The following is a 23870-nucleotide window of genomic DNA, read 5'->3' as shown; positions in this document are numbered from 1 at the left end:
TAAATATATGACTCCTGTACGGGCAAGGCCTCTTACTTTTGGACCACCCAAAATGGTGAAAGTTGGGCTGGTCCACATATGACTCTGTAATGACATTTAGGCTTCGTTCTCACAACGATTATTTGATGAGCTGTCATGTTGCAGTTTTTCTGCATCCTTTCTGCATGTATTAGGCAAATTAGGTCACTTGCATTTTTTATATGCGTTTTGACACTGTGGTTTTTGTTTATTTTTGGTATGTCAAGTTAATAAAGCTGCTTTATTTTTGATACTTCCTGGCATTTGGCTTTGACAAAGTTGTATTGATATATCCTTGTGCGGATTACATACGTCTTTAGCGGAAACGCACTAGAAAAGCTCATGTGTTTTTTACTTGGGGATTTTCTGCCTCCATTGCAATTCTAATAGCCAACTCTACACATAAAATTCAGCGTACCCACAAGAGAAATAGACATGATGAGTGGGCATGAGATTTCTATAAATCCCCTCCACATTGCCGGAACTGGAAGATGCTGCATTTTTTTTTAGCAGCAAAAATACGCGGCGTCAAAAATTCACCAAGAACTCATCGCAGGAACTTAACTATGGAGTCGGCAACTGCATAGAGTTGGTGCAGCTGCAGAGGTATGGAGCAGGCATGGTTAATTACCATCTCTGCCTTCCTGATCACTGTGATCAGCATACAGTTTGTGAAGCACTAATAATAACGCTTCTTTCTCCTGACCTAGTGATCATGACAACACTGGGTGGCAGGAGGGAGAAAATGGTACTGATGTCATCAGTGTTTGGTCAGTGTGTCATCAGTGTTTGGTTAGTGTCATCAGTGTTTGCCCAAGGGAGTCATAAGTGTTTGCACAAGTGAATCATGAGGGTTTTTAATGGATGGATAAATACATTTCAAATCTTCTCAATTCTTTGCTATGTTAAATACAGACAGCACACAGATGCCATCCGTGTGCTGTACATGTGCCCATGAACTTGTATTGGCGCTCTTCATCTGTAAAACTGGAGAAAAACGGACATGTCTCCATGAGTTTTGCATGGACACACGGTTCTTGAAGAAAAAAAGTCGGACATGTGAACACATCCATAAATTATAACACAGGTCTCCGACTAAAAAGCTGTTTAATTACTTTCATGTAATTTCCATGTATTTTGGTGTTTTTATAACAAAAAAAATATTGAAAAAATCCTAAACGTCAGAACTTGCCACAAGCCTATTGGTTCCTCTGCAAACTCTGCTGTGAATTATCAGCAGGCAGCTTATTTTCTTTCCAGATTAACATCAATAGGAACAAAATTGAAGGAAGGTGTGTTCAAAGGCGTATCTAGAGGGGGGCAATTTTTTATTCAGGAGCATTATAACGACACTTCTATATTTAAGGGCATCATGTGAAGATTTTCTGCAAAAGAGCGGAGAAGATGGAAGTCTGCAGAGACCAGCTATGGATGAGAAAACTCATCATGGGGTCTGGACATGATGAAGAAAAGAAGAACGACTCCAGAGATGACGACATCTATAAGGTACCTAGATGAAAATGTTATTTGTGATACTGACTAATTCTCATGCTTTTATTTCTGTTAGGAACATTAAAGGGGTCGTCCAGGCTTGTGAGGAGTCTGCAGTCATTCTATGTGACTGAAGACTTCTGAATTCTCACAGTGCGCACTGCCCGCTGTCAGGATTCTCTGGTGTTGGCGATTTACATACATGTGGTCACATGCTGACTAGACATGTGTGGCCTCACTCAATGAAAATGAACTGAGCGAGGCCGGGCACGTCTAGTCGGAATGTGGCCAGAAGTATATAAATCACATACTTGTGCTGACATGACTGTCCATTGACAAGGAAGAATCCTAAAAGTGTGCAGTGCATTAGTTGTGAGAATTTAGAAGCCTGCAATGTCAGGATTCAGCTCTGCAGGTTCCAGTAGTCATCACATGGACACTTCACTCATATGTGATTTTCATACTTATAGTCCTGTGACAACGAGCTTCTCTTCCTGCTTCTCTCAGTTTTTCACTGATCAATGAGAGCATTAGGGAGAGCAGCTCGTCGATACATGACTAAGGCAGGATTCAGACTTGGGAGTGTGATGCGAGAAACTCACGCAAGTCTCTCGCATCAATACCCGGCACTTGGGGCCAGTATGTGCGGCTGCATGTATTTCTATGTAGCCGCACACTCTGGTCCGAGTGCCAACAGCAGTGCCGGGTATTGATGCGAGAGACTCGCGGGAGTTTTTCGCATCACACTCGCAAGTGTGACCCCGGCCTTAAGGCCCCGTCTCACATAACAAGATCATTATCGAGATTGCTGAAACGTCACGGATCGCTGGATCGTTGCTGCGTCGTTGAAGAGATTGGCAGCTTACTAGTGACCATGTAGCGACGCACCAGAGATCCTTACCAGGTCGTATCGTTGTTGGGATTGCTGGTGCGTCGCTATGAGAAATGGGACCCTTAGACTGTGTTCACATGTAGCGTTTTTTTTGCGTTTTTGCAGCGATTTTAAACGCGCAATTTTGCCGCGAAAACGCGAAAAACCAGCATCCCATGCAATCCTATGGCATTTCGCACATGCTGTGCTAATGCTGCGGATTTTTCCGTGGCGGAATTGCATTGCGGAAAATTACGCAGCATCTTCATTCTTTGTGCGGAATCGTGGGAAAATCCGCACACATAGGAATGCATTGTTCTGCTTACTTTCCGCATGTGGCTGTGCACACCATGCGAAAAGTAAGCAGAACATTTGCGGATGGTACCCACGGTCTGGGAGAGAGGAGATTCTCCTCCGGGCTCTGGGTACCATATCCCTGTAAAAAATAGAATTAAAATAAAAAAAATCGTCATATTCTCACCTTCTGATGTCCCTCGCAGCGTCACCAGGCCTCAGCGATGCTCCCGGCAGGTCCCGTTCCCAGTGATGCATTGCGCCAATGACCTTTGTTGATGTCGCAGCCTCGCGATACCTTAGCGGTCTCGCGAGACCGCGACGTCATGAAAGGTCATTGGCGCAATGCATCACTGGGAACGGGACCTGCCGGGAGCATCGCAATGATCGGGAACACTGCGTGGGACATCGGAAGGTGAGAAAAACATGATTTTTTATTTTTTAATTATTTTTAACGTTAGATCTTTTTACTACTGATGCTGCATAGGCAGCCTCAATAGTAAAAAGTTGGTCACACTCGTCAAACACTATGTTTGACGAGTGTGACCAACCTGTCAATCACTTTTCCAAGCGATGCTACAGATCGCTTGGAAAACGCTAGCATTCTGCAAGCTAATTACGCTTGCAAATCGCTAGCTATTCAACGGGAAATAGGCGGGAATTAAAATGCGGTTTTCTCGCATATTTCTTGTGGAATGGAATTCTGGAATTCCAGCGGAAATTTCCACTGCAATTCCGAAATGTGTGCACATAGCCTTTGTGTGCAAATTGCATGTGTGTTGGGAGGGGTGGGGGGAGCAAACTAAATTCTTGCCCCGGGTGCCAGAAAACCTAGAATCACCTCTGGGTGTGTTCGTCGGACCAGACATTAGAAGGCTTATAGCTGTATAGCTGATACAGAGTTTGTCAATACTATGACAAAAAGAAGGGTGCATTGCATTTACAGAGATTGTAGAGAAATTTTTAAGCTATGAAAAAGATCCTGACTACAAAAAAAATCCTTGGACAAATGCTGAAAGCATTTCAAGCTTTAGGTTGCCTGATGAGTTTGAAAGTGCATTTCTTCCATTCCCACCTTGACTACTTTCCTGAAAATTTGGGAGCTGTGAGTGAAGAGCAAGGTGAACGATTTCACCAGGACATTAAAGAGATGGAAAGAAGATACCAAGGAAAATGGAGCATTACAATGATGGCAGATTACTGTTAGATGCTTAAGAGAGACATTCCAGATGCTACTCACAAGTGTAAATGTACCAAGAGGAACCTCACAGGGAAAAAAAAACAATTTTAGCGAGTGTTAGTGAGTAGAGACGAGTGAATTTTTTCTGATTCGGTTGCGAATACGATCAGGATCAAATATTATTTTTGCAATATTCGTCGAACACAGCCGAACGTCATTAGAGTCAATAGGAATAGAAATTACTTAACGTGTTCGAAACCTGATCATCAAACATACATTCGGCATGAATAGTGTTCGATTTGGGCACGATTATGTGAAAATCAGATTCGGGGACAAAAAGCGAACAAATTCGTTCATCTCTATTAGTGAGCTCATTTCAGTTCAAAAATGTGCTTCATGAAAAATTTGTAATAAAAAGTTAATTTTATAAGTCTATTTTCATTTATTTTGCGGTATTGCCTTATTTAACATAGTTATCTAAATTGTCAAGAAATGTGGTGTCCTACGACAAAACGGAGGTAATTTTCGGATTCGGCTCTCTGAAAAAAATAAAGATTATGTGTAATAACCAAAACAGCTCTTGAAATTTTATTTTTTGCAGACCTGTGTAATGGGTACGTGTTGTATCAGTGACAAAGATGGATTTAACAAGTATGTGTAACATGGATATGTAAAAGAGGCCTTAGATGCAGTGTTTTACTATTAACAGCTTGCAAGTAGTTTGATTACCTTTTTATTCAGAAGCTGAAGGTATAGGTCGCGTGAACTTATAATTTCTCTCTCAAAGTTGCGAAACACTTCATCACTGTGAACAAACAGATGTGGATTAAATATATGCATTAGGATACCAACCTTTTTCACTTTTTCTGGACAACTTACCCAAAAATCACAGATCGCAAACATTTTTGTATGGAGAGATTAGAAAAACATGATGGATGATAAACATTATATGTAATATAAGTCTATGGCTCAAACGAGTGGGATCAGCAGTATTATGAATTGTTAAATTATGATACTTAGAAACATGATAGTAATGTCACGACCCTGTTGTCGGGTGTCCAGGAACTAGGGGCTCCTTGCCTGTCCCTAACGCTAAGGGCGCCCTCTTCCCTGGATTATTTCTGATGGTGAAGGCGCCAGGGCCACGTACCCTGCCTTAAAGGGATTCTGTCACCCCATTTTGGCCTATAAGTTGCGGCCACCGCCATCAGAGGCTTATCTACAGCATTCTGTAATGCTGTAGCTAAGCCCCCGATGTAACCTGAAAGAGAAGAAAAACAAGTTAGATTATACTCACCCGGGGGTCCGGTCTGGTCCGATGGGTGTCGCAGTCCTGTGCAGCGCCTCCCATCTTCTAGCGAAGACGTCCTTCTTCTTACTTCTGCCGCGGCTCCTGCACAGGCATACTTTATCTGTCCTGTTGAGGGCAGAGTAAAGTACTGCAGTGCGCAGGCGCCAGACCTCTCTGACCTTTCCCGGCGCCTGGGCACTGCAATACTCTGCCGCGGCAGAAGTAAGGAGGACATCATCGCTAGAAGATGGGAGGCGCCGGACCGGACCGCGACACCCACCGCAATGGACCGCACCCCCCCCGGTGAGAATAATCTAACTCGTTTTTCTTATCTTTCAGGTTACATCGGGGCTTATCTACAGCATTACAGAATGCTGTAGATAAGCCCCTGATGGTGGTGGCCGCAGCTTATAGGCCAAAAATGAGGTGACAGATTCCCTTTAACTCCTGAATCTGCCCTCAGTCTGTACTCTTCCCCCACCCAGGAAAGAGGGGAATAGTAGTGTACCGTAATACACTAACGAAAAAGAACAATCATACAAATATACACACATAAACAACGGAGGTAAACACCAGGAGTGGAGGATGGGGTTAAACCAAAGTAAGAGAAGAAAGGGAATTATCACACACTCAAAATCTAGCAACAGTCACAGATAAATCCACCAAACACCTTCTCCAATTACCACCAATAACCACCAGCCATGCAGCAAATGCTATATATGACAATGATTGCAAAAAAATGGGGAGACAAAAAAGCGCAATAGGGGCTTATCCACGTTACAACGGATAGAATATATCATAAAATTTGCTCACCTGGTTAGGACGAGATAGGAGCATGTAGGTAGCGGCTGCTGAAGATCCACAGGTCTTCAATGACCAGAAGAAATAATGTATTCAAGGGGAATTCGTAGTTAAAATTCCACGCTGCCGCTGGGATAAATTCCAGGAGATTGTTGTAGAATTACAGTGGTTTTATTCAACGCGTTTCAGGGGTCTCATGCCCCCTTCATCAGGAATCACCACTTTGTGTTTCCTGATGAAGGGGGCATGAGACCCCTGAAACGCGTTGAATAAAACCACTGTAATTCTACAACAATCTCCTGGAATTTATCCCAGCGGCAGCGCGGAATTTTAACTATGAATTCCCTTTGAATACATTATATATGACAACTAGCTGAAGAGCCCGGCGTTGCCTGGGCATAGTAACCAACTGTGGTTATGTCATGGTATCTGGAATTTTGGTCTGACAAGCGAAGGGTTAACGGTTAGAGCCTCTCTTTGGCCTCAGGGAGGGTATTTATGGCCACAGGCGAGCAACCTTCCCTGTCGTTTATACTTCATACTTGAGTGTGTCCGACCCTGTATTTGCTAAGTGCCTCTCGCCTGTTTCCGTGTCTATGGTGTGTATGATCTGGTCTGGTTTCTGGTTTTTGTCTCTTGGCTTTCTGATTTGGTACCGTTCTGCTCGACCCGTGTTCTGACCTTTGGCTTCCCTCGACTACCCTCTCGCTTTCTGATTTTGTACCGTGCAGCCCGACCCGTGCCTGACTTCCTGCTTCCCTGACCATTCTTGCTCTGCCTGGTTCTGTACTGCATTGCTCCTCCTGTGTATGACTTCTGGATTGCCCGACCATCGCTACTGTATAAACCCCTGGCTCTCTGAGCCCCTGCCCGTCACCTCAGCATCCCTGCGATAAGCTTCGCCCCCTCTGACGTCACAGGTCACGTGGTGCTAGGTCCTGCAGCCTCTGAGTGCTTCTACCAGCGCTTCGCCCCTTCCACAGGTCCTGCGACCTCCCAAACTGTGTTCCTACACGGGCCCCTCTGACAGCCCCGCGGTCTGAAGTTCTACACTGACGCCGGGACCGCTGACCGGTCACGCTACCCTCCTGCAGATAAGGGTAAGCGTGATAGGTTAGTTATAACAAATTATAATGATTATATTACACATAAAAACATTTCACATCATATACAGTATTCAACACTACAGATTTGCAACACAAATTAACTAAACGATTACCCAAGTATTGATAGTATTTTATTTTCAACTCATTCAAGATTTTTGGTTTTTCCTTTCGGTGCAAAGATGAACAGATTTTTGGCAGTTCCAACTCTTGAACAGACCACATAAAGTTGACCATGAGAAAAGCATGGAGATTGCAAATCGATCCCTACTACTTTCAAGGACTGTCCCTAAGCATTGTTAATGGACATTGAAAATAGCAGTTGAACTGGAAACTGGAGGTGTTTAAAATCAAAAAACAAATCAGATGGAATGAGTGGAATTCTTGGAATGAAAATGTCCTCTCCTTTGGCACATCCTGTTTCTGAGCTGTGTATCTAACCCTATCCTGTGTAATAATGTTTGCTGAGCTGTGTTTCTAATCCTCTCCTGTGTGATACTTTCTGCTGAGCTGTGTACCTAATCCTATCGTGTGTTACTGTCAGCTCAGCCGTGTATCTAAGCCTATCCTGTGTGATACTGACTGCTGAGCAGTGTATCTAATCCTGTCCTGTGTGATACCGTCTGCTGAGCCATGTATCTAACCCTTTCCTGTGTGATACTGACTGCTGAGCTGTGTACCTAATCCTATCATGTGTGTTACTGACTGCTCAGCCGTGTATCTAATCCTATCCTGTGTGATACTGACTGCTGAGCCGTGTATCTAATCCTATCCTGTGTGATACTGACTGCAGAGCCGTGTATCTAATTCTATTCTGTGTGATACTGTCTGCTGAGCCGTGTATCTAATACTATTCTGAGTGATACTGTGTGCTGAGCTGTGTATCTAATCCTATCCTGTGTGATACTGTCTGCTGAGCCATATATCTATTCCTATCCTATGTGATACTTACTGCTGAGCTGTGTATCTAATCCTATCCTGTGTGATACTGACTGCTGAACTGTGTATCTAATCCTATCCTGTTATCCTGTGTAATACTGACTACTGAGCCATGTGTCTAATCCTCTCCTGTGTGATACTGACTGCTGAGCTGTGCACCAAATCCTATCCTGTGTGATACTGACTGCTGAGCAGTGTATCTAATCCTATCCTGTGTGATACCATCTTCCTGAGCCGGGTATCTAACCCTATCCTGTGTGATACTGTGTGCTGAGCTGTGTATCTAATCCTATCCTGTGTGATACTGTCTACTGAGCTGTGTATCTAATCCTATCCTGTGTGATACTGACTGCTGAGCTGTGTATCTAATCCAATATTGTGTGATACTGACTGCTGAGCCATGTGTCTAATCCTCTCCTGTGTGATACTGACTGCTGAGCCGTGCATCTAATCTTATCCTGTGTGATACTGGGCTCCCCCTGCAGTCTGTGTCAGAGGGTGGTCTGTGTTGGCAAGGTAATTGTGTTATTTCCAGCTTTATAGAAGGACGATAACACCATAGAAATGATAAGAATAATAGGCCAAATTGTTTGGTGAATTGGAACGTGCGTGGTTAAACTTTTGCCTCACAAAATAGCCTATGATGCTCTCGGGGTCCAGATGTGTGACTGTGCAAAATTTTGTGGCTGTAGCTGCGACGGTGCAGATGCCAATCCCACACATACACATATACTGTACAAACACACACACACACACACACATTGAGCTTTATATATTAGATGAGTGATAGCCAGGGCCCAGATTATATAGGAGATAGGAATGGCTAACCGTGTACAGCTGAGAGCCTTAAAGCTACCAGGAGCTCTCAACTGAGTAGATTAACCCCTGCACTGCTAAAAGAAACTTACACCATTTAAATATGAAAGTGAAGTGCTTCTAATCAGTGCAAGAGTAGGAGAAATCAGACGCAGCAGTCTTCTGGCTCCTTTCTGTCATGGTAAACCAGTGACAAATCAATAAAAGTTCCCCAGCTTCCTGTCATGGTTTGGACAGTGTTCTTGCCCTGCACTCACAGGGTTAAGTGTATGTGGCCTCTTTCTGGATCTGGGAGGGGTATTTATACTCACTCTTTACCAGGGTTCTCTGTCAGCTATACTGTTGTTCTGATTGTGTGTCTGACCCCCCTGGTGTGCATGTGCACTGCATTGCTTGTTTGCTTCCCGTGTATGACCCGGTCTGTCCCCTCACTCTGTTCTCTATCTCTCATTTTGGCACTATTGTCTTCTCCGGTTCTGAACTCCTGGTTTGGCTATCGTTACTCTGTTACAGTTTACCCCTATTGTACCATCTAATGCCCATTCTGGTTTTCTGATCTGTTGCTACGTCCTGACTATCCATTCTGCCTAACCCTTTGGTACTGTCGTGCTATCTTGTGCTTTGACCCTGGCTTGATCTGGTTTCTGTCTCTGTCTATGCCCCTTGGTAACATTGTCCTGTAGTTACCTTTCTAGGAGGTTTCCTCAGCTCTTAGCTCTCTGGAGTTTAGACCACGCCCTCAGCAGTCACGTGCTTCAGGTCCTGTGAGCCTGGAGCATGCATCGTCACCACTGCTGCCCCATTCCACAGGTATCTTTGTGCACAGTTTTGTACTCGGGACACGCGTACTGGCTCAGTGAGCAGGTGCAGTGCGGTTTTCCTGACACTTCCTAATTACAGACTTGTATTTAATTTGCACATCAGAAACAAATTGCCTAATTACTGTATTTGGAGTGCTCAGAAATATGCAGACAGTTGGCAACTCTCCAAATGCAGGCAAACAACAATCATGCAGCTCTATGAACTTGTGAATGGGTCTTAAAGTGCAATGAAAATTGTCAGCAGCGAATGCATTCAAGAAATACTAGTCCAGCACTGTTAATCTCTTAGTGATAAATCCATAACAGTCAGTAAACCGCACATACTTTGACAAGTGACACATCCCTGAATTTTGGATTAAACCTCTATCCCCTGCTGTCTTCAGATTACATAGCAAAAATCTGCTGACGGATTCAAGTTAATGTATTGCATTCCAATATATACAGCCTCCTGCCTATCACTTCAGTCACTGACTCAGCAGCCTCTGTGCCAGCTACCCTAGTGGTTAAGCCCATTAACATGATTCATGTATAAAAATATGTGCAATTTAAAAGGAAATCTGTCAGTAAGATCAAATACCCTCCCCCAACTGCATATATAGACATTAATTAAATCATTAAAAGCTAAATTCATCGACATCTTTATATCTTCTATCTGTTGCTGCATTCCTGACGATACCGCATTTTAATTCATAATGAAATGAGGCAATAAAAAGGATCTTTCACCAAATTTTTCATGCTATAGTGGACACACAGTGTAATAGTGACTGCAAAGCAGAATAATACGCTTTTGTCATTGTTTATTTTGCCTCTCTAAAAGCGAAGATATTAACGCACCCTTCCAGCTTTTTTTTTTTTATTTCAGCACTGGAGTGGAGCTACTAATCTAAGTTCCCTGACCCCAGTATTATTATTAAAAGCCACCATCTTCTGCTCTTCCCGGGGCTGCTCTGGTCCCGTGCCACCATCTTTGACCACAGCTTCTGACTGACCAGAAGTCAGTGGTAATGGTCACAAACTCTCAATGTAAGTCTATGAGAACGTCTTTGTGGATCTCAGACTTACATTTAGTTGTGACTTCTGACTCACAAACTGAAGAAAACTACTGGAGCAGCCGCCAATAACAGATGAAAATGGCGGCTGGTAAGTGCAAAACTAGGTGCAGGGAATAAAGATTAGTGGCACCACTTCAGAGGTAAAATAAGAAAAAAAATATGCTGGAGTGGTTCTTTAACAATTCAATTATTTGGCCCCTAAATTGTTAATTTTCATTAAGTCAAAGTAGGTGTTATCAGATTTGGTAGTAGACAATTTTCACTGGGGGAGTGTACTTCTTCCTATATGATGCTGATCAATTATAGGCAGCCAGCAATACTCGTAGGAAAGAAGAACATGCACAAACCATGGTTTATAGCAGGTGTCTCAGTGTGTGAGTAGGTGTAATGATACACCCCTAATTTCCTGGTCTAACCTGCAGGAGTCAGTGTGGGAGGAGGAGCAGTGCAGCTGAGTTTGGTTGCATCGCTCGCTCCCAACCGTCCCGATTCTCGCAGGACAGTCCCGTTTTTGACCCCCCCACCCGCATCCCTCCCAGGACTCTATTTTTCCCACACTGCACTGAGCCGCCACTCCCCCCCATGCACCGACCCATCCTCGCCCTCCCATAGAGACCCACCGCAGCCTGCAATGACTACCTAGGCTGTTCAGTGTGCACAGTACCTGTGATGAGGTCACAGGAGGGGAGGAGTCAGGGGTCACATGATCAGGGGCCTCCATGTCTGCAGGACTCTGCTGTGCTGGTTACCATGGTGCTGTATGAGGGGAAGTTTCTGTGTGGGTTCAGGAGGAGTTTACAGGATTGATGTAGCAGAGCTGTGTGTGTATGAGGTGTACGGAACAGAGTCGAACATGTACAAGGTGTACGGAGCAGAGCCATGTGTACGAAGTGTATGGAGCAGAGCCACGTGTGTACAAGGTGTACGGAGCCGTGTGTGTATGAGGTGTACGGAGCAGAGCTGCATGTGTACGAGGTGTATGGAGCAGAGCCACATGTGTATGGGGTGTACGGAGCGGAGTCGCGTGTGTACAAGGTGTACGGAGCCACGTGTGTACGAGCTGTACGGAGCGGAACCGCACGTGTACGAGGTGTACGGAGCCACATGTGTACGAGGTGTACGGAGTGGAGCCACGTGTGTACGATGTGTACGGAGCGGAGTCGCGCTTGTACGAGGTGTACCAAACAAGGCCGTGTGTAGAAGGTGTGCGGAGCTGTGTGTGTACGAGGTGTAAGGAGCAGAGACGCGCGTGTACGGAGCGGAGACGTGCGTGTACGAGGTGTTCGGAGTGGAGCCGCGCATGTGCGAGGTGTACGGAGCGGAGCCGCGCGTGTACGAGGTGTACGGAGTGGAACCGCGCGTGTACGAGGAGGACGGAGCGGAGCCGCGGGTGTACGAGGTGTACGGAGCGGAGCCGCGCGTGTACGAGGTGTACGGAGCGGAGCCGCGCGTGTACGAGGTGTACGGAGCGAAGCAGCGTGTGTATGGGGTGTGTGGAGCGGAGCAGTGTGTGTACGGAGTGGAGCCATGTGTGTATGGGATGTACGGAGTGGAGCCAAGTGTGTACGAGACATACAAAGCGGGCTTTTCTCGCGGACACAGGAGTACACTGCGGAGCCCTGAGGAGCACTTTAAAACTCGCACATGACGTTCCACCAGAAGTGATGTGCTGGAAGCTGACTGCAAATTAAGTAATTTCATGTGGAGATTGTGACGGAACCATGGAGGCACTTCAGGGAATGCTTCAGATCCATCACCATGTTCTCCTCCGAGAGCGCTCTCTCTAATCTTTCTTTTTTCATTCTCTCTCTGTTCTTCCTCTCTCTGTTCTTTCTTTCCCCTCTTTCTTTCTCTTTCTTTTTCTTTCCCCTCTTTCTTTCTCTGTTCTTTCTCTTTCTTTTACTTCTTTCTTTCTCTGTTCTTTCTTTCCCCTCTTTCTTTCTTTCTATCTCTCTGTTCTTTTTTTCCCTCTTTCTTTTTCTCTCTGTTCTTTCTTTCCCCTCTTTCTTTATCTCCATCGCTCTGTTCTTTCTTTCTTTCCCCTCTTTCTCTCTCTCTCTCTGTACTTTTTTCCTCTCTTTCTTTCTCTTTCTTTCTCTCTCTATTCTTTCTTTCTTTCCCTTTTCTTTCTCTCTCTCTATTCTTTCTCTCTGTTCTTTCTTTCCCTCTTTCTTTCTTCCACTCTCCCTCTGTTCTTTTTTCTGTCCCCTCTTTCTTTCTTTCTCTCTCTGTTCTTTCTTTGTCTCTCTGTTCTTTTTTCCCCTCTTTCTGATCTTTTCTTTCTTCTTTCTTTCGCGCTCTCTGTTCTTTCTCTGTTCTTTCTTTCTTTCCCCTCTTGCTTTCTTTCTCTCTCTCTTCTTCCTTTCTCTTTCTCAGTTCTTTCTTTCTCTCTGTTCTCTTTTTATCTGCTCTCTCTCTGTTCTCTTTCCCCTCTTTCTTTCTTTCTTTCCACTCTTTCTTTCTTTCTTTGTTCTCTCTTTCTCTCTCTCTGTTCTTTTTTCTGTCCCCTCTTTCTTTCTCTCTGTGTTCTTTCTTTATTTCTCTTTTTATCTGTTCTTTCTTTCCCCTCTTTCTTTCTCTGTTCTTTTTTTCTTTCCCCTTTCTTTCTCTCTCTGTTCTTACTTTCACTCTCTGTTCCTTCTTTCTTTCCCCTCTTTCTTTCGCTCTCTGTTTTTTCTTTCTGTTCTTTCTTTCATTCTCTGTCCTTTCTTCTCTCTCTGTTCTTTCTCTGTCGCTCTCCTTTCTTTCTCTCACTCTGTTTTCTTTTCTCTCTCTCTGTTTTCTTTCTTTTCCTCAGTACTTGTCAGTGTGCCCACAGTACCATCCACTGTGCCCATAATGCCAGACACTGTGCCCTCAGTACCAGTCAGTGTGATCAGCAGTACTAAATGGGTGTGGTTGGGCGTGGACATGGGTAAGACTAGTTGTAAAATGGGTGTGGTGTGGGGCGTGGCCTAACATTTGCCACAGAGCGAGCAGCCTTTGTCCCTCTTTTCCTTCTTCAAAAGTTGGGAGGTATGTTACAAACCCTGCTAATAACTCTCCTCCTTTCATAGCATTTTGAAACTGCAGTCTCCCTGGCTTGGACAATTTTTGAAAAGAGAGCCATCTGCTGCTAAAACTGTTGCTGCTGCTGCTCATACTGTTGCTGATGCTCTAATTACCGCTGATACTGTTGTTGCTGAATATGGACCAATTGCTTAACAATCTCCTCCTTGCTTTTAGTCTGTGTTTGCAATGCTGTAGCTGTCTTTACCCAGGATATTTAGTCTTTAAACTGCAATCACCTGTGCTCTTTGGGACTTAATGCCTGCATTCTCCACTAATTGTAGGGATTCACTCTCCGCAGTAGGTAGTGTTTTCACAGGCAATGCAGTTTGGTCAAAACCTGCAGTTGTATTGCTTTCATAAACCTCCAAGGGATTAAAAACAAAACAGCTTCTTTTGGACACAAGACTATAACAGCAACAGTTCATTCAGCAGGGATGTATACAGTGGCATGTTAAACTTTACGCACCCCTGGTCAATATTACTGTTATTGTGAACAGTTAAGCGCACGTTGAAAATGAAATTATCTCTAAAAGGCTTAAAGTTAAAGATGACAAATTTCCTTTTGTATTTTAGGCAAGAAAATACATATAGTATTTTTTTTTCTTTTTAAAAATTTAAAAAAATGAGCAGATGCAAGAGTTTGGGAACCCTTGGAGATTTGTGTGCTCACTGCTCAGATAACTTTGACCAAGGTTTCAGACCTTAATTAGCCAGGGTTATGGCTTGTTCACTATCATCGTTAGGAAAGGCCAGGTGATGCAAATTTCCCAGCTTTATAAAAACCCAGCGTCCTCTAACCTTGTGCCTAAGAAACAGCAGCAATGGGTTCCTCAAAGGGTGTGTGCACACGCTGCGGATTCTGCTGCGGTTCCGCAGCGGATTTGGCCGCTGCGGATCCGCAGCAGTTTTTGCTGCGGTGTACAGTACCATAATTTCCTATGGATATTAAAAACCGCAGTGCAGACGGTGCGGATTTTTCCGCGCGGTTTTCCTGTGGTTTCTAAACTGCAGAAAGAATTGACATGTCAATTCTTTCTGCAGATTCCGCTGTGGTTTGCCATCTCCTCCATTGTGGAGATGAAAAACCGCAGGGCAAAACCGCAGGCTAATCCGCAGGTAAAACCGCAGGTCCTTTGACCTGCAGATTTACCTGCGGATTTTACAAAATCCGCGCGGCCAAATCCGCACCCCAATCCGCAACGTGTGCACATACCCTAAGGAGCTGACTCTGAAAATGAAAATAGTGGAAGCCCACAAAGCAGGAGAAGGCTATAAGAAGATACAGTTGTGGCCAAAAGTAATGACATCCCCGCAATTCTGTCAGATAATACTCAGTTTCTTCCTGAAAATGATTGCAAACACAAATTCTTTGGTATTATTATCTTCATTTAATTTGTCTTAAATGAAAAAAACACAAAAGAGAATGAAGCAAAAAGCAAAACATTGATCATTTCACATAAAACTCCAAAAATGGGCCAGACAAAAGTATTGGCACCATCAGCCTAATACTTGGTTGCACAACCTTTAGCCAAAATAACTGCGACCAACCGCTTCCGGTAACCATCAATGCTGGAATTTTAGACCATTCTTCTTTGGCAAACTGCTCCAGGTCCCTGATATTTGAAGGGTGCCTTCTCCAAACTGCCATTTTTAGATCTCTCCACAGGTGTTCTATGGGATTCAGGTCTGGACTCATTGCTGGCCACCTTAGAAGTCTCCAGTGCTTTCTCTCAAACCATTTTCTAGTGCTTTTTGAAGTGTGTTTTGGGTCATTGTCCTGCTGGAAGACCCATGACCTCTGAGGGAGACCCAGCTTTCTCACACTGGGCCCTACATTATGCTGCAAAATTTGTTGGTAGTCTTCTGACTTCATAATGCCATGCACACAGTCAAGCAGTCCAGTGCCAGAGGCAGCAAAGCAACCCCAAAACATCAGGGAACCTCCGCCATGTTTGACTGTAGGGACCGTGTTTTCTTCTTTGAATGCTTCTTTTTTTCTCCTGTAAACTCTATGTTGATGCCTTTGCCCAAAAAGCTCTACTTTTGTCTCATCTGACCAGAGAACATTCTTCCAAAATCTTTTAGGCTTTTTCAGGTAAGTTTTGGCAAACTCCAGCCTGGCTTTTTTATGTCTCGGGGTAAGAAGTGGGGTCTTCCTGGGTCTCCTACCATACAGTCCCTTTTCATTCAGACGCCGATGGACAGTACGGGTTGACACTGTTGTACCCTCGGACTGCAGGGCAGCTTGAACTTGTTTGGATGTTAGTCGAGGTTCTTTATCCAACATCCGCACAATCTTGCGTTGAAATCTCTTGTCAATTTTTCTTTTCCGTCCACATCTAGGGAGGTTAGCCACAGTGCCATGGGCTTTAAACTTCTTGATGACACTGCGCACAGTAGACACAGGAACATTCAGGTCTTTGGAGATGGACTTGTAGCCTTGAGATTGCTCATGCGTCCTCACAATTTGGTTTCTCAAGTCCTCAGACAGTTCTTTGGTCTTCTTTCTTTTCTCCATGCTCAATGTGGTACACACAAGGACACAGGACAGAGGTTGAGTCAACTTTAATCCATGTCAACTGGCTGCAAGTGTGATTTAGTTATTGCCAACACCTGTTAGGTGCCACAGGTAAGTTACAGGTGCTGTTAATTACACAAATTAGAGAAGCATCACATGATTTTTCGAACAGTGCCAATACTTTTGTCCACCCTCTTTTTTATGTTTGGTGTGGAATTATATCCAATTTGGTTTTAGGACAATTCTTTTTGTGTTTTTTCATTTAAGACAAATTAAATGAAGATAATAATACCAAAGAATTTGTGTTTGCAATCATTTTCAGGAAGAAACTGAGTATTATCTGACAGAATTGCAGGGGTGTCAATACTTTTGGCCTCAACTGTAGTAAAGCCTTTTCAAGTTATTATTATTATTTATTTATATAGCACCATTAATTCCATGGTGCTGTATGAGAAGGGGGGGTTAAATACAAAGTTATATAGTTATATAGTTAAGTTGTATAGTTATATAGTTATTGTGGTGTGACTGGTGGTCGCGTGGTTAATGGAATGTATGTGTCACTGGGATCTCAGCTCCCTGTGATGTAGCCCGGAGTGTTTTCTTAAGTAGTTGTTGTTCACATTTGGGTCCGGGCTACTGGTAGCTTTGAGAGTTGGGAGGGTCGGGCTACCCATGTACCACACACTGTGGTGAGGGGGCTCACTGCACCCCGTTATGGCTGAAGATATGTGTGTGGTTGTGAATACGCAGGACCTGTGATGAGGTCATGAACATGTGACTAGCCATGTGATTGGTAACTGGGAGTGGTTACAGGCTATCTAAGGAAGGTGTGTTGCACAGGTGTGAGAGAGTGCTAGGAGTCTGTCAGTGTGGACAGAGCTCCCATGTTCCCGACTTGGACGTCGCATAGCCTGGGGAAGCCGTGCTGGCGAGTCTGAACCAAAAGGAGCGGACGGTCTTGAAAACCGTGTGATACTGACCGGGGTCAGAGAGAAATGTGTACAGGATGCCTCTGCGGTAAGAGGGATCCGGGAACCTGCGTGGCCAACAGGTAATGGTCTTGAAAACCGTGTGATACTGACTGGGGTCAGAAAGAGACTGTGTGTGAACTGATATCTATCAGATGCCTCTGAGGACAAGAGGAATCTGAGAACCTGTGTGGCAATCCAACAGGTAACGGTCTTGACAACCGTGTGTTATACTGACCGGGGTCAGTGGAAGACTGTGTGAGAAGTGGCTATAGGGTCCCTCTGTGGATAAGAGGTACCCGGGAACCTGTATGGCCGACACCAGCAGGTAACGGACAGGTGTCCGGATTATACTGACCGGGGTCAATGAGAAGTATTTTCAGTGAGAGACTGTATCTGTTTTCATGTCCTAATGCTGAATGTTTAACAGACAGTGCAAATGGCTGCTGGAACTGTCTTAGTATTAAACTGAATGGCTTCATTTTAAACCCTGAGCATGCCAGTGTTTACCTCAAAGACCTGCAAAGTGAGTAATCCCCATCCACTCACATGATGGAACATTACATTATATAGTTATATAGTTCTATATAACTATGTATAGTTATATAGTTAAGTTATATAGTTAAGTTTCAGACTTTCCTCAGTCTGAAATGTAATTAACAAAGTTAACAGGAACAGTGGAGGTTAAAATAAGGTGTGGAAGCCTAAGCAAAATTTTAGTGAGAGCTGCTCATAGGATTGCTAGAGGGGCAATTCATAACCCCTGCTTGACTGCAAAAGACCTTCAGAAAGATTTAGCAGACTCTGGAGATGTGGTACATTGTTCTACTGTTGAGAAACACCTGCACAAATATGGCCTTCATGGAAGAGTCATTAGAAGAAAACCTCTCCTGCAACTGTGGCACCTGTGTCTGTAGCGCCACAAAATGCCTGCTTGTGTAATATAATTTATCTGTATTGCTAGCTATGGTGAGGGCTATGTTATCTGCCGTTATAATTGCATCCACACCTTTTACCCGATCACTTACTGGGAGATTGTGCAGTTTTGCCTGAACCAGGAAGTGTGCATGATCCCTCAGAGAGGAGAAGGTGCTTCTGAGAGGTTACAATGTGCCCAGAAGTGAAGATGTAGGAAGAAGTAACAAGATGGAGGTCTGCAGGCAGAGGAGACGAGTGTGCCCCCTGTGCCAGGACAATCTGCAAGAAGCATGGTATCAGTCCCTAGGGCACAGAGACTTTCAGGGTCTGTGCTAAACTGAAAGACTGCTCTGTTTTCATGTAACGAGTAGTAGTAGTGTGCTTTTGCCCAGGAATTCAGCAGCGCATAGAATCAGGAACACTGCTGCAAGAGAGAGTGTTTTACACAGGATTCGAGCTGCCTGCTTGCTGTAAGGGATCATGGATCCAGTAACTGTTTACCATGGACCAGTGGGGATCAAAAGAATCATTTACCAGAGGTATAATTAGCAGCAGGAAGACTATACAACCTCACAGCAGAGAAACTGAGCTCTCACCATGCAAGTCTGACCAAAACCCTGTATGTGAATTGTATGGAAGCTTTTGGAACGGTTTGCAGAACTTCAGTAAAAGGTGCCAACTGATCATTCCCCTGTCTAACGCTAATTATTCTCTGCTGCACCATTCTTGTTCCAACTTCCCTGGGAGCCAGCCCTAGTTGGTAAGGGGGTTAATCATCTGATACTGTCCATCACCATCTAATTCCCAGGGACTCTCATCAGTGCCCGGCCATACCAGACTGAACTTCCCAACTGGTATCACAAACCTTTTTTTATTATTTTATTATTAACCCCCACAATTGACAAAGACTGGCGCGCGGAACCACCGTGACCCAGTACCGTTACTGCAGCGGCCCCAGCTGGGGCGGCACACAACCTCACCATAAAGTTCAGCGTCATGAGTATGCAAAAGAACATCTAAACAAGCCTGATACATTTTGAAAACAAGTCCTGTGTACCGATGAGGTTAAAATAGAAGTCTTTGGCCACATTAATCAAATGTATGTGTGGATGAAAAAAGAGGCATAGAATTTCAGGAAAAGAACCAACCATTAAGCATGGGGGAGGATCAATCATGCTTTGGGGTTGTGTTGCAACCAAAGGGATGGGGAATATTTCACGTGTGGAGGGAAGAATTAATTCAATTAAATTTCAAAAATTTTTTGATGCAATCATAACATCATCTGTAAAAAAGCTGAAATTGAAAAGAGGATGGCTTCTACAAATGGATAATGATCCTAAACACACGCCAAAATTCACAATAGACTACCTCAAAAGACGCAAGCTGAAGGTTTTACAATCCCTCATAGTCCCCTGATCTGAACACCATTAAACATTTGTAGCTAGGCCTCAAAACAGCAGATGAGGCAAGACGACCCAGGAATCTCACAGAACTGGAAGTATTTTCCAAGTAAGAATGGATGAAAATCCCTCATACAAGAATTGAAAGACTTTTGCCTGACTATTAATAGCGTTTATTACAAGCTGTGATACTTTCAAAAGGGTGTGCTACAAGGTACTAACCATGCAGGGTGCCAATTTTCCGTTTGCAATTTTTAAAATGTAAATGATAAAAATATACAAGTAATTTTGCCTACAATACAACGGAAATGTGTCATCTCTAAGTTTTAGTCATTTTAGAGATCATATCATCTTCAACTTGATTAACTGTTCACAATAACAGCAATTTTAACCAGGGGTGCCCAAACTTTTACATGCCACTGTATGTCAATGCTGGCTCACCCGAACAGTAACTGCACTTCCTCTCAGCTTCTGGCAGGGACTGCCAACACCATAGGTCTTTCTTCCTCCCAGACACAGCTCACATTTGCTAGTCACTCATCAGCTCCAAAACATTCCTCTGTGCTCAGCTTCCCCAGCAGACTGAGACCAAAGTGAGCACATGTCCTGATTCTTAGTCAAAGCTAGTCATGCACTCTAATTAAGACCTGCAGTGCTAGGATTTCACCCGGTCCTATCTGGCTTTCCTGTAATATTTGTGATCTCTAGTTTTGCTGCCATAGGCACACTTTTTGCACAGAGGCCCAAAGATGCATTGTCCTACCCTGAGATTGAAGGTTTCAATAGATTTCTGTTTTTATTATCTACATGCCCATATATGTGGTGATCTTGCTGGCAAATTCCCCATTAAGGCCTCAAATAGACACCCTAAGTAAAGGATAATCTGTATCAGTCCATCTACTACTTCCACATTTGGACAATCAATTCAATAAAAAAAAACATGTGATATCAACCTGTCTCTAATGTCAATCCAATTGGTATCCCGCCACCACTAAATAATAATGGTAATTTTTCCATATTGAATAAGTAAAAACAATGCCATTTAAAAGATTTACTTGCAGATCTCCCACCGCGGCAGTTCGTTTGGGATGTGTAACGCTGACCGCACCTCTGGGTTGTTCAGGTACATAGAGAGGTCTGTAGCATTCACACAGGGAACACCCAATGATATTGGCTTGTTTAATTGAGCTATATCTCTCAATTTCTGTTGAATGATAAAGGACAATTTATAAATTTAAATCAAATATAATATCTACTGAAAATAGTCTTTTATACAAGGTTGTGAGCAGGTGCAATCAGTCATGGACATGTCTTAGCTACTATCGGTTTTGCCTGTTGAGTGCTTGGCGTATTGTCTTCATTTACGTACCTGACTGAATTGGGCATGACGTTCAATAGACATTATACCAGGGTGATAAGCCTTAATATGGTCCCCGCAGTCCCTGCAGACAGAAAATGTATAATGTTCTTTTAACAAAGAAATTTGTTTTTGGACTGCTGCTTAAAGAGAACTTGTCAGTGAAATTTTGCAGTGCAAAGTAAATACATGGTTGTAATGGTGCTGTAATACAGTTTAAATTGATACTTTTCATGAAGAAATCTGCTTTGTGGTTCTTTAATCACCCTTTGTAGTTTTCTGCTAATCAGATTTCAGTGCAGGGGGGCAGGATTGTACACTGGGTCTTCTCCTCCTTGTCTGTGGTTCCATCTACTATATAATCGTCTAATTCTGTCTGTCTGTAATGTAAATCCCGCGTTGCTGATTGGTCGCACCCGGCCGGGTGCGAGCAATCAGTGACAGGCCCCAGTGCCACATAGTTCAGCCACGTTTACTGAAGACGTTCTGTCAGTCACAGTGTCACATAGTTCAGCCACGTTTACTGAAGACGTTCTGTCAGTCACAGTGTCACATAGTTCAGTCACGTTTACTGAAGACGTTCTGTCAGTCACAGTGTCACATAGTTCAGTCACGTTTACTGGACAAGTTCTGTTACCAATCAGCGACAGGTGCAGTCCGTCCGCGACGTAGTTCACTCATCTTTACTGAACAAGTTCTGTCAGTCACAGTGTGATGTAGTTCAGTCACGTTTACTGAACAAGTTCTGTCAGTCAAAAGTTGCTTATAGATAGTGAAAAGGTATTCACAAGAAATGTGGTGTACAAAAATATTTTGGGTTGATATTGTTAACAAATATATTATAGTGTCGATGTACTTTTGTCCGATGATTTATTTAAATACAGTTAGATATTCATGTAATGGTTTATATATTTTGATAATCTATTTAATAATTTCGTTCAGTTGTATTAAGTGCTATGAGCAATAACATTTAATGATAATGTATATATTTTACCTGGAAAATCCTGTGTATTCATTGCATTATTCTTTAATCTTCATAAATAAACTACATGCATATTCAAGAATACCCGATACGTTAGAATCGGGTCACCATCTAGTATACTTAAAATGTCCTCCATTCTGGCCGCCTTGATGAACCTGCACCACTTCACCCTGCCTGACGTCACTATTATGTCAGAAGGATCACATAGTACAGTCACCACACTTGCACCAATGTAACGTCCCGCACCTCCTTGGGACACCTAAGGTCAGCTTGGTACAGTTTTACTCAGACATCCCAGTCCATACGGGCCCAGGGAGACATGGGGAGTGAGAGGATGTGGCCCACGCAGTCACTGACATGGCACCATACTCACCTATAACCATCACCCATAATCCTGACAGGCTTAGAGGCCCCTTTCACTAGCATCAGTGAAACAGTGCCTGGTCAATCCAGTAGGACTGCCACTAGTCCCTCATTAGATATACAGTGGGGGGGGGGAAGTATTTAGTCAGCCACCAATTGTGCAAGTTCTTCCACTTAAAAAGATGAAAGAGGCCTGTAATTGACATAGTAGGTAGACCACAACTATGAGAGTCAAAAAGAGAAAACAAATCCAGAAAATCACCTTGTCTGATTTGGCAAGATTTATTTTGCAAATTATGGTGGAAAATAAGCATTTGGTCACCTAAAAACATGCAAGATTTCTGGCTCTCACAGACCTGTAACTTCTTCTTTAAGAGGCTCCTCTGTCCTCCACTCATTACCTGTAATAATGGCACCTATTTGAACTTGTTATCAGTATAAAAGACACCTGACCACAACCTCAAACAGTCACACCCCAAACTCCACTATGGTGAAGGCCAAAGAGCTTTCAAAGGACACAAGAGACAAAATTGTAGCCCTGCATCAGGCTGAGAAGACTGAATCTGCAATAGGCAAGAAGCTTGGTGTGATGAAATCAACTGTGGGAGCAATAATAAGAAAATGGAAGACATATAAGACCACTGATAATCTCCCTTGATCTTGGCCTCCACACATGATCTCACCCTGTGGGGTTAAAATGATCACAATAACGGTAAACAAAAATCCTAGTGCTTACTTAATGACCTGCATAGAGCTGGAACCACTGTAACAAAGGCTACTATCAGTAACACACTACGCCATCAGGGAATCAGATACTGCAGTGCTAGATGTGTCCCACTGTTTAAGCCAGTACATGTCTGGGCCCATCTGAAGTTTGCTAGAGAGCATTTGGATTATCCAGAAGAGTATTGAGAGAATGTCATATGGTCTGATGAAACCAAAGTAGAACACGTCGTCTTTGGAGGAGACAGAATGCTGAGTTGCATCCAAAGAACACCATGCCTACTGTGAAGCATGGGGGTGGCAACCTCATGCTTTGGGTCTGTTTCCCTGCAAAGATACCAGGACAATCGATTTGTGTACATGCAAGAGTGAATGGGGCCATGTATTGTGAGATTTTGAGAGCAAACCTCATTCCATCAGCAAGGGCATTGAAGATGAAACATGGATGGGTCTTTCAGCATGATAATGATCCCAAGCACACCACCAGGGCAACGAAGGAGTGGCTTCATAAGAAGCATATGAAGGTCCTGGAGTGGCCTAGCCAGTCACCAGATCTCAACCCCATAGAAAACCTTTGCAGGGATTTGAAAGTCTGTGTTGCCCAGCAACAGGCCCAAAACATCACTACTCTAGAGGAGATCTGCATGGAGGAATGGGCTAACATACCACCAACAGTGTGTGCCAACCTTGTGAAGACTTACAGAAAATGTTTGACCTCTGTCATTGCCAACCAAGGATATAAAACAAAATATTGAGATGAACTTTTGTTAATGACCAAATATTTATTTTCCACCAGAATTTGCAAAATAAATCTTGCCAAATCAGAGAAGGTGATTTTCTGGATTTTTTTCTTATTTTGACTCTCATAGTTGTGGTCTACCTATGATGTCAAGTACAGGCCTCTCTCATCTTT

General features: G+C 43.6%; 1 protein-coding gene across 1 annotated transcript in view; it reads right to left on the bottom strand.

Moving 5' to 3' along the window:
* Positions 1-23870, bottom strand: part of LOC141069626 (lysosomal protective protein-like) — a 91113-nt gene that overhangs the window by 5044 nt on the left and 62199 nt on the right. Inside the window, exons 10-12 of the mRNA XM_073559348.1 lie at positions 20902-20974; positions 20588-20736; positions 4584-4659 (exon numbers count right to left, since the gene is read on the bottom strand). Coding sequence (XP_073415449.1) covers positions 4584-4659; positions 20588-20736; positions 20902-20974 — 298 coding nt within the window. The remainder of the gene's footprint in view (positions 1-4583; positions 4660-20587; positions 20737-20901; positions 20975-23870) is intronic.

The sequence above is a fragment of the Dendrobates tinctorius genome, unplaced genomic scaffold, assembly GCF_039654945.1.
Source record: "Dendrobates tinctorius isolate UK_male_01 unplaced genomic scaffold, ASM3965494v1 ptg000270l, whole genome shotgun sequence".
Lineage (NCBI taxonomy): Eukaryota > Metazoa > Chordata > Amphibia > Anura > Dendrobatidae > Dendrobates > Dendrobates tinctorius.
The sequence above is the reverse complement of the archived record's forward strand: the minus strand, read 5'-3'. Positions and strand labels throughout refer to the sequence as shown.